Source organism: Ambystoma mexicanum, chromosome 6p (genome assembly GCF_040938575.1).
Source record: "Ambystoma mexicanum isolate Mex_15411 chromosome 6p, UKY_AmexF1_1, whole genome shotgun sequence".
Classification (NCBI taxonomy): Eukaryota; Metazoa; Chordata; class Amphibia; order Caudata; family Ambystomatidae; genus Ambystoma; species Ambystoma mexicanum.
The window spans coordinates 1,257,091,989-1,257,106,980 of NC_090935.1; the positions used below are offsets into that span (position 1 = coordinate 1,257,091,989).

The 14,992-nt window shown below is 43.8% G+C and overlaps 1 protein-coding gene across 1 annotated transcript in view; it reads left to right on the forward strand.

The window, feature by feature from the left end:
* LOC138510819 (protein prune homolog 2-like) overlaps positions 1 to 14,992 on the forward strand; it is a 715,504-nt gene that overhangs the window by 369,187 nt on the left and 331,325 nt on the right. The window contains exon 2 of the mRNA XM_069626510.1: positions 6,366 to 6,470. Within this exon, the coding sequence (XP_069482611.1) occupies positions 6,366 to 6,470 (105 nt within the window). The remainder of the gene's footprint in view (positions 1 to 6,365; positions 6,471 to 14,992) is intronic.

The window sequence follows — 14,992 nt, forward strand, 5'->3', positions numbered from 1 at the left end:
TCGCCCTGCAACACTTCGCCCAAACACCTGCTGACTAAATTCTTTGGGGATGGAAAGCAGTGGCAAGGAGTCAGAAAGAAGAGGGAAAAATCAGATTTAAACTTCAGCCCACCACCCCAAGATGGGAGGGCAGAAATGAAAATACAAACCTTCAAAAGGAGCAAAATGGCATACTCGGATTTTACTTGTTACTTGTATCTCAGTTTACAGTTGTAGTAAGATAGCTAGGACAGAAATTCGTGTGGCTGCACTTAAGAGACAAGGAGCTTACAGACTACTGAGCAGGGCACCAAAGCAATGTGACACAGGTAAGAAAATCCCTTTTGAAAGGAAAACAATGCAGAAGAAAACACACACAGCAGAATTGCAACTCTTATTTTTACATGGGCTTTAAAATGACAAGCAGCTAAGAAAAGGGGCCTAGCTGTCAAAATTGAAAATATGTTTTTGGATGAGAAACAAAGGCACATAACAGACAGGATTCTGAGGGAAAGGGAATATTCCTTATGGGATTATGTTTGGGGTTTTTTATGGGAAAAGGGCAAATCGGAATTTAGAGAAAAGCACAATAAATGGGCAAATTCGTTTTTTGTTGCACAATGACAGGTTCTACTGAGGCTATATTTTAATGACTATATTATGAAAGAAAGACACTGCGCGCAAGGGGGTTAGCTTTGAATTTTAACCAGCTTGCGCTACGTACCTCCTTTTAGGGGAATTAATTAATTTCAAAATAGTACTAAGGACTAACACAGATAACTAAAATAATTATAAAAGGAATGTGCTAACAGATATGGACTAACACAGATTCTTCTAAGGAAAGGTGAATAGATGATACTAGCAATTTGGGATTTTGTATGGTATTTTAATAGGATTTGAATAGGATGCAAGGGTAAAATAGCGGGATATGCAGTTTTGGTGTACTGGTTGATGTGATACTTACAAGGTAAGCTTGAGTTTTGTAATGTGGACAGCGGGGCCAAGGATCTGGTCACTGGGACAGCGGGATCAAGAGATCTGGTCACTGTGACTCCTGGGCTCTCCTGGATGGGATCAGCTGGGCAAGGTCTGGTCACTGGACTCTCCTAGATGGGATCAGCTGCCTTTCCTCCTTTCTCCCTGCATAATTGGGTATCTGGATGGGTGGTTCTGCTGGCTCTGGATGGTACTGCCTGGATGGAATCAGCGGAATCTTGATCTGGTTTTTGAGTTTTTGAATATCTTGAATATCTCTTGTGTCTCCCTGTCTCCTGCTTATATAGCCAGAGTGACATCATAGAATTTTACAATCTGGGGGGGAAGTACCCTGGACTTACCCCTCTACCGGGATAGGCCAGGCTACTGGTGTTCCCTCCTCCCTCAGGGCTGATTGGTTCTGGGGAAATGACATCATTTTATGTGTGTGCATTTATAACTTCCTTTGTTTCCCCAAACTTACTTTTTTTTTTACAAAAATAAGTTATGGAGCAAAACTTCAAATCTATACTAGTCACCATCATAAGAAACAGATATGCAGATTCCATATTTCCCAGGGAATCGGAGTCTGATCGCCAACTCTCTGTGAGGTAGCATCGCTTTTGAGCACAATTTCGGCATTTTTAGGAGAAATATAATATTTTAAATTATGTCATTAACTACACATATGCCCACTACTATTTCACATATTTTCACCAAGTTTTATGCCTGTGTCATTTATACTTCACCCGAAATGCATTTTTCATGCCATTCCAGTTCCCCATGTGCTAGGAACATGTGCGTAGTCTCTTTGAGTTTGTCCATAACTCACATAAAATGCTGGCATAATATAACATAACTGCTTCTTCAGGGCATTGGGAGCAATGTCTTAGTATAGAAAGTACCTTAAAGTCAATGGGCTGGATTAGTCACATGTGTGGCAAACCCCCACAGACAAATTGTCTTCCCCTGGGTCAGTCTGAACAAAGGGTTTCCATGACGCCCTTTGAAGCCATGCAGTTGGGGCTGGGGAGGGATGTCAAAGGAAATCACACCTCTTGGTGAAAATGCTAGTTCCCCTTGGGTCCTTTGTTCCTTTCATATGCCCATTAGGGCTGGTTCACTTGTGGAGGGAATTCTTTTCCCATGAGTCAGTGCCTGGGCCAAACTTGTTCTACTGTTTTCAAAGTTTTTTTTTTCTTTCTTTCAGCAAAAACCAAGTCTTTCTGGGAATAAATATCCTACACGTTTTATAGCAAGACCCCCATCCACACATATTTAATCCCAATTCTTTGTGCACACAGGCTGTAACTGCATTTCACTTTCAAACAGCATTCTCCTGAGTTGCAAAAGAACCATTTTACACGTGGTTTCATTTTTGATTTATGGCAAGTTTACAAATGCGGTTTCTGCCGCACACAGTTTCTTGTTAATTAACGTTCTGGAGAGCTTTTACAGATATGGTCAGTTTCTGGACACAGAGAGATATACTGCCAAGCATTTGCTTTGAAATTGACATGGGACAAGAGAGAGAGCCGGGCTATTGCTTTCCTTTGCAGTTATTTGAATGCACTGGTCTATTTCAAAAGGAAATCATAGCCGTGTTGACTGAAACAGAATTCTTGCTTTGCATGTACTTTCTCAGTGAAAATAATGCTGTTCTGGAAGGTGTTGCCTTACTTCATGGCAATCAGATGAAATACACAGCAGTGCTGTGTTTAATGGAACAAAACTTTGTGGTGGTTAACATAAAAGGTGGACAAATTGCAATGCGTCTTGAATGCAGGTCATTTTTCTAGTGCTTGATTTTAAGCAAAACAAATGCAGCCCTTCTCTGGGATGACAGTGTTCAAAGCTCATCACACATGTGCCAAGGAGAACACAACACAGCCGTTTTTGGGTGAAATGTTGAAATGTGGTGTTGTGATGATGGGAATTTCTGATAGGGCTGGCAAATGTACCCCACAAGTGTACAGAAGCTAGATTGGAGATGTATGTGAGGAGGGATTCACAGCCGTCGGGAATTATTTGTGTATACCAAGGGCCATCCGTGTTGGAATGGAGACTCGACCAACCTAAACCAGTTGTGGCTGCTCTATAGTTAAGCAGTTATTCGTTTTGTTGATTTGTTATTGAAGTTCTTTAACCTACCATAAATTGCAGTTGAAACATTCTTGCATACACAGACACACATTTCCTCTTTCACTGCATGCACAAACAATGAATGCCTCAGCACTGCACGCACCTTTAACGCCACACACACACACTGATCCCAGCATCACACTGTACATATATCAATCCACTAATCTCAGCACTGAACTGTACATACACACCATCCTGTTTGTACAGGAACACACACACACACACTCTCACACTTGTATTTGCCCTTTGCAGCAGCACTTAAATTAAAACACTGCCCCAGCTACACACAAATGCACAAACAGGCACTACCCCAACACTGCATATTCCTCTAGCACTAAAGCCACCCCACCGCCCAAAGCAATGCATATATATACACCATCCTTAGCGCTGCACACAAAACACTCCTGATTGCACTGCACACATACTGACTACAGATTTGCGTGTAAACTGCTACAACATCAGATGCAGCCGAAACAGAGTCTGTACTTCAAGCCCTAACTGGGCATAATGGAATCTGGAACAGCTTTGTAATTTGCCACAAAATGTTCTCGCCTTACTGAGCTAAGTGGACAAACTCAAACATTCTATTGGTATCCTATTTGGGCATAGCAGAATCTGGTGGTGCTATGATAAGTAGGATTACATGATCCTGGCACTTTTTAGGTAGCTGGATATGAAGCAATCCAGCATCAGCAAAGTACACTGCTCTGCTATCTATGCTTATCATTGATAATGATGTTGGTCCTGTGAATTGGATGAAAGTGGTGTGAATATTTAGGTGTAGATGGCAATACCTGGCAATCATGTGACATGTGTTTAGATTGTCATAAAGAAACCTTGAAATGGTTTGAATACTGTGATGAATTGGCTTCTGGCCTGCAGGAGAACAAGGATGACTAGAGGTTAAAACGCCCACTCAGCCCTCACACTTCTACAAACCAAGAGCCAACACAAACATAAAGGTAAATAGGCACGGTCACGGAATATACCTCTTTCGCTTTTTTGGTAACGTGGGCCCAGGGAAGGCTATACTCTTAAGAGAGGCACAAAAGTGTTTCAGTAGCGACCCAAATAGCGAAGAATAGCAGTCTAAAATAAAGGAATGTCCAGTCAAGGTTCTTCAAAAATGCCTACACTTTAATTAAACACACCATGTACAATAATAACTAACTAGAAAAATAGTACACAAAACCCACCCCTGAGGGAAGAACACAGAATAAGCAAAGATAGTAGACGCAGCACTCTGGGTAATTTATATGGGGTGAAAGCAAAACAAAAGCAACAATGTTCTTGGAAAAGGATATGTACTTGTAAGCAAAAAGGTTCAAAGGGACCTAACCAGTGGCTATGGCCCATAAAAGGGCCAAGGGGGCAGTTAGCAGTCAATAGAACTTTTTTTGCAGTTCTTGGTGGTTCGCCAGGGTCGAACCAGACTTCTTGGAATTGAGTGACAATCGAGAGAGGGCAAAATGCAGCAAAAGAGGGTGTTGCTGGTTCAGATGTGCTGAACAGTTCTTGAAACACACTCCAAGCAGTTCAATGGCAAAACACACTAGGATCCCAGCTGTCTTGGCGCTCGGGGTGCTTTGAGTCCCAATCTAAGGGCTTAGGCACAAGATGAGTCCTTTTCTTGTGCTCCCAAACACGGGGAGGCTGGCACACATCTGCAGCTGTCCTCCAACACGGTGAGGTGCTGGGTACCGCTGTGGCTGGCAGAGAGGCTGTCTTTCTCCAGCAGCAGATCACTTCGTAGGCTGCTGTGGTTCCTACTTCAGGAACTCAGAGACAAGATGGATCCTTGTTCTTGGACTCCCAAACACAGGAGAGACTGGCACACAACTGCAGGGGTTCTCCAACACAGTGAGGTCCTAGGTTCTACTGTGGCTGGCAGAGTGGCAGGTTCTGTTCAAGCAGCAGATCAACCTCAGTGGTGGATGGGGATGGTAAGGGGACATATCTTGCCTTTGGAACATCTGCCTTCATCCCACAACTGGAGGACTTTTGAAAGGACTGCTCCCACGGCAGGGTCACACACATTCTTCAGGATGGTTCAAGATGAGTCCAGATGATTCAAAGAAGTGGTGTGATAGCCCTTCTTTTACAGACAAAAGTCCCCAGGTGAATGGACTAAATCTAGCCTGCTTTAGGAGTCCAGTTCCTGCTCTTCAAATGTGTGGACTTTGCCATTATTATGTTCCACCTAAAGTGCTTTTCTCCAGAGCTAGTGGAGGGGACAGGAAGGAGAGGCAGAGAGAATCAAGATGGCAGAAGCCTCCCAAAACTGTGCATATCCCACTTTGGCTTAGCCCAACTCTGCCTCCTCTCCTTCTCTATAGGATCAAAAGCCTTTAGAAATGCAGCCCCCTGTGTGAGGGCTGGCTCTCTATGAATGGGTGTGCCTATTGGTTTCTATTCCCAGGCCAGTGTCCTGTGGAATGGCTGTCCCAGGGTAAAGGGTGTTACCTGCTCTTACAAAGGAACAAAGGGAGGCTCTCCACAGGCTACCTTCCTGCCAGTAGGGCAGCGTCCAGCCTGTCTGGGAGACTACACACAACCCTTCCAGAGCTGAAATGGGCCCACCGGGCTGACAAATGTGCAATATCAATTTAATGTGGCTGGGATAAGTCAGCGCGATGCTGGCCACCATACCCTAACTCAAGTATGGCTTATATTAACAGTTTAATTTGCCACCAGCATAGGTTCATCCATAGTTATGCAATTTTTGGAACAGGGGTACATATATTAAATGCAGCCCCAAGCTGCAGAGACCTGGGTGGCACAGCAGCTCGCAAGAGGGCACCTGTGACATCTGTCCCTCTGGTAGAACAGGTGCTGTGAATCAGGGTACTGATGCAACACACTATGCTTTTAGCATGGAGCCTATGACAGGGAAAGCTGATCAGCAGATCTCCCTTTCAGAGATGGAATTACCTGCATAATGTTATTATTTAATTTAAAAAAATTGAAATGCCAGGGGTTCCACACTCTTGCCAGATGGCAATTCCTCACAAATACCTCAACCTTTGATGCCATTAGCTGGTATATCATAGGAATCCTGGCAAATAAGTATTGGAGCATAGTATGTCACTACCTGATAAGTGATGGTACTTCATGGGCATATGATGGCAATTTCAGATAAATAGTGTGAGTACCAAGAGGTATGATACAAATACCTAAATACCAGTGAAAACCTTTGGCTTTGTCAATGCTTGTCTTATTTATGTCTATTTTCTGTGGTGTAACTCTTATCTTGTTTAACTTTATTCTAGTGCCAAAGAAAACCTCTTGAGAAAGTCCATGCAGTTATCGGAAATAAGTCCTGTGACTTTGATTCTCTCATTTCAGCTTTAACATATGCCTACTATCTAGATAAGGTAAGAAACCATTGCTTATGTTTTACATTATGCTCATTTTTAGGCAGGCGCTGTGTAAGAATGCATTATAATTACTAAATAAATACTATTTTGAATAGAGTTAATAGACTGAATCACACAGAATGTTGTGGCTTAGGCAGTCCTATTTTTGTTATTTAAAGTGTACCTGCTAGCAGATAAAAATGTAATGCAATCTCCCCCTTTCTTTGCTAAAATAACTACACTCATTTTGGTATAGTCAATGAAACCACTAAACTGGTATCTCTAAAAGGACTATAAATACCATTGTGTGAAAGCACATAATTCAGCAGGCAGTGTGACAAAATGTGGAATTGCAATGCTTTATAGCAACCATCTGCCATTGCTTTGGCATGGTAATGTTGTAGCCTTATGTGAGTTTCCAGATTACCTTGCTCTAGATCAGTGGTCTTCAAACTTTTTTGGCCTGGGGGTCCGGGCCCCACCAGAAAGTGCTGAATAGACAGTAAGTCCAAATGGCTATGAAGTATTGTGCACCTTCGCCGCATCCTGCTCGGATCACAGTCTCTGGGCTCCACCACCCTGCTCCCAGCACAGTCCCAGCCCCTAGCCCAGTAAATGTGTAATGGTACCATTTACCTGCATGCAGCTATCATTACACACAATGTCTTTCTGTCTCACGAAGCAGAGCAGGGCTGGCAGCGAAGCTGTTTTTACTCTCCCCACCCCACCACAGACCCTGGGCTCTCCCCACCCTGCTCCCACCACTATCCCATGGCTCCCTGCCACCCTGCTCCCACCACAGTCCCTGGGCTCCCCCCACCCTTCTCCCAGCACAATCTCCAGGCCAGTGGCGGCTGGTGAATCTTTTAAGTGGAGAGCATAAATATTTCCCCCAGATATGCCATAGTGACTGAGCGTAGCGAGGGACCCCGAACATAGAAAGGGGAGTTTGGGGGAGGTTCGACCTCTTTTTTTGACAATTTTTTATATAATGGGTTAAAATGCTGTATTTCAGAGCACACTTAAAAAGAAATTGGGTGAAAATCCAAACAGTTTGTAGTGGGCACCGGGGGACCAGACGGGAGGCATGGTGTTTTTTACTGAACATCGGGACAGCTGCTGTATTTCTCTATGATGCATTTATGTTGTAAAAACTGAGAATGTCACTAACATGCAGTATGCTAAGAACAAATTCCCAAGATTACTAGAATTTACAGAGGCTGAATGGGATGTTTCAGTATGTCATAAGTGTGCAGAGTATGATGACCCTTTTACCCAAAGAGAACAGTACTAAATATACTTTTTTTTAAAGCCAGAGCTATTTTGCAGGGTTTGGATATCAGGAATCCGATGTGGGCTGCTGAATCCAAACACTGCATGTTTTGGATTGGCAGCGTGCGTGCTAGCCGTAACACTGCAGGAGTCTGTCTGAGTCTCAGCCGCATCTTATTGAGAATCAGTTCGCAATTATATCTCTGTTTGTACTTTGCAGTTTGTGGAGTGCTTACCCACTGGGTATCCAAGAGCGTCCATCTTCTGTGAGTGGCTGAGATTGTGGCATTGTTAAATCAGGCAAACGCCACTCTGTGTTTTTAGTTTTGTAACATGAGCAGGCCACTTATTTTCACTGCAATACAAGGATACAGTCTGACAGAGTATCACAGTCTGGTTAAATGAAACCCCAGCAAGAAAGGCAGCCTCTTTCAGCACCCAGATTTGCACTTGCCACAAGCTTTTGGAAATGAAAATTGACTCTTGGTGAATAAGTAATATTTAGTTTGCATGTGAAGAACTAAGAGGGCGAGTGACATTTATGCATGGCTAGTAACTTGCAACTTTACATTTTCATCCTGCCCCTTTTATACCCCTTAGTTTACTTTGAAGTAGCACATTTTAGTACAAAAGAGGTGATCTAACAACCTTGTTAGTTTGTTCTCTTATCTGAGTAGAGCAACCTCTCTTGCTTACACCTCCTCTTCATTTGGACATATACTATCACAACGGTGCACAATTTGGCCATGTTCTATAAATCGCTCTATGCTCCACCTCTCTGCTTCTGATCTCAATTATTAGTGTCCTTGCTGCTTCCCAGTGCCAATAAACCTGGCTACCCTTATAATGATTTAGACATTTAGAGTTTGACAGTCAGTTTCCAGAATTCCCCTTTTGTACTTAAGCCAAAATCAATTATAATGCACATTTCATGTCAATATTTTTAAATGCTAACAAAGCTATTCTGGTTTGCTTGGTCTGTAATCTTCTCAAGCAACTTTGGGAAGCACTGCAGTACCTGGGATGTCTGGGCTTATACACACTTGTTGACATTTGCCAGCTGACTATAAATGGTGTGTTTGCTAAATATGGCCTCCAGCTTGCAATGAATATCATGTGTAATGGTACCATTTACCTGCATATGGCTATCATTAGACTAAATTTCTTTCTGTCTCATGGAGCAGAGCAGGCCTAGCAGCAAGGGTGTTTTTACTGTTCTTGCTGCGTTTGCCCTTGTGAGTCTTGGCGTTGTTTGGTGCTGTTTCTTGGTGCTGTGTTTTTTTTGTTGATGCCTGCGTCTCTTTCCTGGGTTGAGTGGGCGTGTGGCGGCAGCTCTAAGGAAGTGGCCGAATTGCTGGAATAGGACTTTTTAAGATTCTTTAAGGCCTCCCAAAAGCTTCCTAAAGCTGTACACCTGTGAAGAGCAGTCCGGAGCAGCTGGGCTGCTGGATTAGGCTGAGTTGTGTTGTGCCGCTCAGCCGGTCCTGGAAGCCGGCTGCCACTTAGCTGCTGCCACAGGAGCCTGAGACTTTAGAGTGTGGATCAGTGCGTGTTGTGCGAACAAGGTACTGTTCAACATGCAACCAGGCTCAAGTCGGGTGGTGGATAGTTTTGCTGCCCTTTTTTTTGCCTTCTTTGCCCTGCCTTTGTTTCCTGATGGTGAATTGTGGAATTGAGGCCGGCTTGTAATTTTGGGACTTGTGCCCGTCGGCTAGAGGTGGCGATATTGTACATGCTGCACCACTATCGCAACTAGGAAGGCTGAGGGGAGGGGAGTCTGACTATGGCGGCCCTTAAGCCATTTGGGTGTTCCCTTAGCACCCAGTACCAACTCAGTCCTGAACGCATGCCACTTGGCATCTGACATCCGGTATTATATTATTACAGCTGATTGACACTAGCTTGCAACGTTTGTAACTTTGGCCATCTAGTGACACTCTGCCCTCCTTGCACTAATCGCATTAAATATTTTTGCTCCCTGGTATTTTCTACTCTGCACTTTTAGCTTTGCATTTTGCTTCACACTTTGCACTTTTAGCCCCGCACTTTTGCGGTTGGTATAAGTTAGTTTATTTTTAATATTCGCTTTTAGGCTAACACATTTTACTCACCATACTGATAACCCTGCCACTTTAGCCAAAGTGTTGTTTTTATTTTTATTTTTATTGTTTCTGTTGTGTTTTGATAAATCAGACAGTTTAGAAACTAGTTAAAGAATAGTTCTTCATTATGACAAAACACTATGTGAAGGAAGGCCCCCTTGTTAGTAATCAAGCTTAAACATTCAAGAGCATGTCAGGGACTAAAAAGGACAGCTCACAATCTTTGCTTGACTCTTACTTGAAGGAGATGGCTGGGAAGATTGAGGAACGCTTTTTTTGTCACAGAGTTGGTTATGCCCTGCCATGTCACCCTACCTCTGGCCCCTATTGTCTCTCCGACCACTCATTCCACTTCTGATACTGCAGCTGAGGTTTCCAACATGGCCAAGAGGGTAACTCCATTGACCAACCTGGAATCTCAAGAGCAACAACTGGGTCAGGAAGTGGAACCAGTGATCCATGATTTACTATCCTAGGATAGTGTCACCTCATTGAGTACTGAGGCTAAGTTCCTAGAGGAAATATTGGATAAGAAGTTGCGCCCCATTATGGATTCTTAACTTACTTTTAAGCGATTGATTCACTTGCCATTATGGATGATTCCATTAGGTCAATTAAGAAAGGCCTTATGGAGCTAAATGTAAATACATCAGGGTTTGCATCTCATCCAGAGAACATCATAGGGGCTTCTTTATCAGGCACCCCTCTCGTGGCTTAGGGGAATGATAAGCTGCCTGGCACCTCGACATCTTGCATTGTCAAAGCCGATATCTGCTCCCATGTTCAGATTGTTAATCTTTTAAAGAGTAGGTCTGAACTCTAAAACTACCTCAAGGCTGGAGGAAAAAGACGTTCTTGATTTGCCCTCTGCGGCGCCCCCCTTTGTGGGGGTTATAATTGGTATCCCCATACTACCAAGAGAGATTAGGGAGTCAACTGCTTCGCTGATGATTAAATCAAGTCATTGGGTGAATACTAATTTGCATGGGCCTAAAATAGTTCCCTGCTTAATACTAATGGTGAGAAGAGTAGGATGGGTGTGTCTGACCCCACAAACCGTTAAGGGAGATTTTGTGGTTGTAACTTTGGCAAACCCTTCACTTTTAGCATATTTGTCTAATTCAGCCTTTCTAGAAGGCATTTTTCTAATGACCACCAATGCACTAGCACATTTGTTCCTCTTGCCTTCTTTTACCCACCATAATATTAATAGTGGTGTAATAAATAAGCATCAAAATCAGCCAGAAGGCAATAGGAACAGTAGTGGAATGGGTAGGGCCACCTTAAATAACCCAAATACTAAGTATATGCAGTCCAGTGTTAAATTGTATGGTCAAACCCCTCCTTCATGGCCAAGCTTCCACCCAGGGAGGGTGGCTGTTAGGGTTTCAAATCAATTTGATGCTTTATCAACCATCGAGGAGATAGATTGAATGTATTCCCCGATTATTTCGGGTTTGGACCCAGTGTTCACCAAATTCTCCATTAGTGAGAAAGAGGTGGACCGGGAGAGCAATTAAATCTCCAACCGAGCCTATACATATTTCCTATCATGGAATTTAGCAGGGGCTAAGTCCACATTTTTGGATAGAGGATATACTAGTCTTTTTGAAATTATCCGACGTGGTCCTTCTACAAGAGACCTGGGCCATTGATAATTTATTCAGGGATGGATTTATATCTTACTCCCTGCATGTAAGAACAAGAGAGGGCGTTTATTTATTTTATTTATTTTTGCATTTGTAACGTGCACTAACCCCATAGGCATCAAGACGCTGCTTACATAATTAGAACATCACATCACAACATAGCAGGGCCAAAATGATTATCAAACATGAAAGTACAACAAGTCTTTATGATGAGAGTCCAGAGGATGAGCCATCCTGGGTGAACAGCAGAGTCTTAAGGTGTTTCCGGAAAACCCAATACGATTGTACTGATATGAGGTTGTGGGGAAGGGCATTCCAGTTAGTGGCGATGACCGGGAAACTCAAACCCACTGACCTCTTGAGTCTGAATCTAGGGGAATACGTCGGTAAGTATCGAGCAACCACATGGGCCTAGCTGACTGAGCCTTTAGGAATTTCTGCGACAAGTACCTAGGGACAGTGTTTGCAAAACATTTATGGGTGCTGGCCAAAGTCCTGAAAATAATGCGCTTGCAGATAGGGAGCAAATGCAAACTTCATCTGGCAGCAGTGATATTCTTCTGCCTCGGGATGTTCAACGTGGCCCTGAGAGCATTGTTCTGAGGTGCCCGCAAAGAACGCATTACAATAGTCCAGTCTAGACCCAATAGGAGCCCGGGCACTGGAGAAGCAGCTGTCCATTGATAAAAAGGGTCTGCAGGCATTAATCAGTTTGGTGGTGTTTGCCGAATGTGCATGTCGTCCTCATAGTTTGTATAGGAGATGCCCAGGTCATGTAAGATATTGAATAGGGGTTTAGTAAAGATATTGTACAGGGTGGGTGAGACACAGGAACCTTGGTGAATGCCATAGGAGATAGGGACGGGTGGGGCTGAAGCAGTACCTGAAAACACTATGAAGGAACTGTTAGATAGAAATGAGGAGATCCAGGTGGTGGCTTGCTCAGAAAAGTGAGCTGCTGAGGAGAGGTGGTGACGCAGGATTTGGTGGTCCAGAAGGTCAAACGCTGCTGCCAGATCCACCAAAAGTAGCAGGGATACCTGCCGCCAACGTATTTGAGTTTTTCCATTTGGTTTTTGAAATCTGGTAGTGCCCATTCTGTGCCATGACCTGTTTTAGGCCAGATTGGCGCAGACCTAGGAGATTGTTTGATTACAGGAATGCCTGGATTTGGATATAGGCTGCTTGATCTAGTATTTTAAAGAGAGAAGGGAGGGTGGTGATTGTGCGGTATTTAGTATGGATGGCACGGTCTAGAGTGGGTTTTTTAACAAAGGGAGAACCCGTGGATCCTTTAGATTAGTTGGAACTGTGCTGGTGGCGAAGGAGGCATTAATCGAAGAAGAGAAGAAGGGTGCCAGTGCTCCAGCGCAGTGCTTGATCACTGCAGCCTGGGATACGTCTCTTTGGCATCTGGAAGGTTTAAGGCCTTTGATAATTTGTATAATTTCAGATTCCGCAACCAGTTTGAAGTTGAATACCGTTAAGTTTGGCATTGAGGCTAAAAGGACTCCTTATCAGTGGAGATAGTAGCGAGGGTTCTTTTTTTTCATCAGTATCTTCTTCTGGAGCATAGTGAATTTATCAAGCAGTGCATTTTTGGGATGTTGGTACACCAAGTGCTGTCTTTGCTGCAGTAGGTCGGGGTGGCGTGAAGGGGTTTTTAGTTCCTGTAAGATTACAGAGAGTTCACAGGAGCTAAAGCTAGCATTGGAAATTCTTATATTGTAGGTGGATTTTTTGGCTAGGGCTATTACATGTTTGCAGGCCTTTGCTGTAGCAGTGAAAGGGACTTTGTTAGGCTCAGAAGGGGAGTTCCTCCAGTTAGTTTCCGCCTCTTGTTTTTTTGTGCTGATTGCTTTGAAGTCAGTGGTAAACTAGAAGTTACAGTGCGATAGGGGTTTGGCTCTGCGCTGGGTAAGCAGAGCCACAGTGCTGAGAGCTATCGAGATGGCTACGTTATAGATATCGACCAGTGCTGCAGGGCCATCTGCAGATGTTGCAAGGTAGATAATCTCATCCAGCAGTGGCAAAATGCTGGTCGAGGTTACGTTACGGGAGCTCTGTATTAGGGTAGGGGGGCTGGAGCATGCTGAAGTTGGTGTCAGTCTGGGTGCTGGTATCGTGAAAGATATGATGTTGTGGTCTGACCAGGGGCAGGGTAGGTTTGAGGTGACTGTGACATTGCAATTCATGTCAACTATCCAGTCTAATATACAGCCTTTAGAATGCGTAGGGCTAAGGATGCGTTGTGTAAAGCCTAATGCTGTAATGAAACTAGCTAGGGTCTGAGCGTTGATGTCAGTTTCATCTTTACAGACTAAGCTTGGGTCTCCCATGAGAATCGTCTTCGAAGAGGTTTTAGAGTTAGTTTAAATGATATGCAGGATGTCCTCTTCAAATGAGAGAAGAGGTCCTGGAGCCCTATAAGCTAGGTGAATCGTCAGTGTTTTAGAGTGTGAAATGTTTATATTGGTAGTCAGCAGTTCTACTGTTGCTGATTTCTCTAATAGAGAGAGTCTCTGGTTATCAGGACAAACCCTGCACCTCTAGTGTCAGTTCTGTATTTCCTGTATATAGTGTATTTTGCAAGAATAGCTGGGCCTGAAGCTGTGTGCAGCCACATTTCCGAAATAGCTTGTAGGTCAAGTTTTTGAGTGGAGATAAAGTCTGAGATGTCCAGGAAGTTAGCTATGACAGATCTAGCATTGATTAGCACTCCTTTTAGGGTGATGGCTGTAAGGCTCTTCAATGTTTTATTATGTCTGGCGAGGAGCTGGAAGGGGGAGGCAATAAGGCAGTCCTTATGCACTGGGGAGGAGGAGGGTACTGCAAGGTTTGTCTGATGCAAGTAATTTCTGTTGGCGTGACTCAAGGTTTTGCAGACGGCGTTGCACTGATTGGGCCAGTTGTAGGCTGTGGCAGGAGAGTCTGGAATGGATATAGTGCTGGAGTTTCGGGTACGTTTATACGAGCGAGAAGGTATGCATGGTAGAGCAGGTTTATTGACTAATACTTTCTGTGCTGATGGTGGTGGGCCACTATGATCAGTGGTACCAGGAGTGGCGGAAGCTGCTTTATCTGTGCATTTGGTAGATAGGGGAGCATCAAGTGTAGGTAAATGGCTGGGCCCTAATGGCTCTGGCCAGTATAGTTTAGGATTGGAAAGGTTCTATAGCAGTGTACCCACCTAGATTTAGCAGATTCTTACCCGCACTCTAAAAGAAGAATCAAGTGGGAGAGGATTGATCCATCCGAACTCTATTAGGAACTATGACCTTCTTTTTCTCCATTGATGCTGTCCATTTCGATAATTCTAAGTCCCCCTCCCCACTGTGGGATCTTTCAATAAATTAATTGGATCATTGTCACACTCTGTTCAGAGAGAATGGACAAATAAAAAGCCCCAAGTGAGAGCTTGGATTAATGAACATTGCAGAACATCCACGCTGATTCTCCTTTCTGCTTTGAGACCCCCAGTCAGGTCCAAAGGAGAAATCATCCAGGCAAGAGCTGC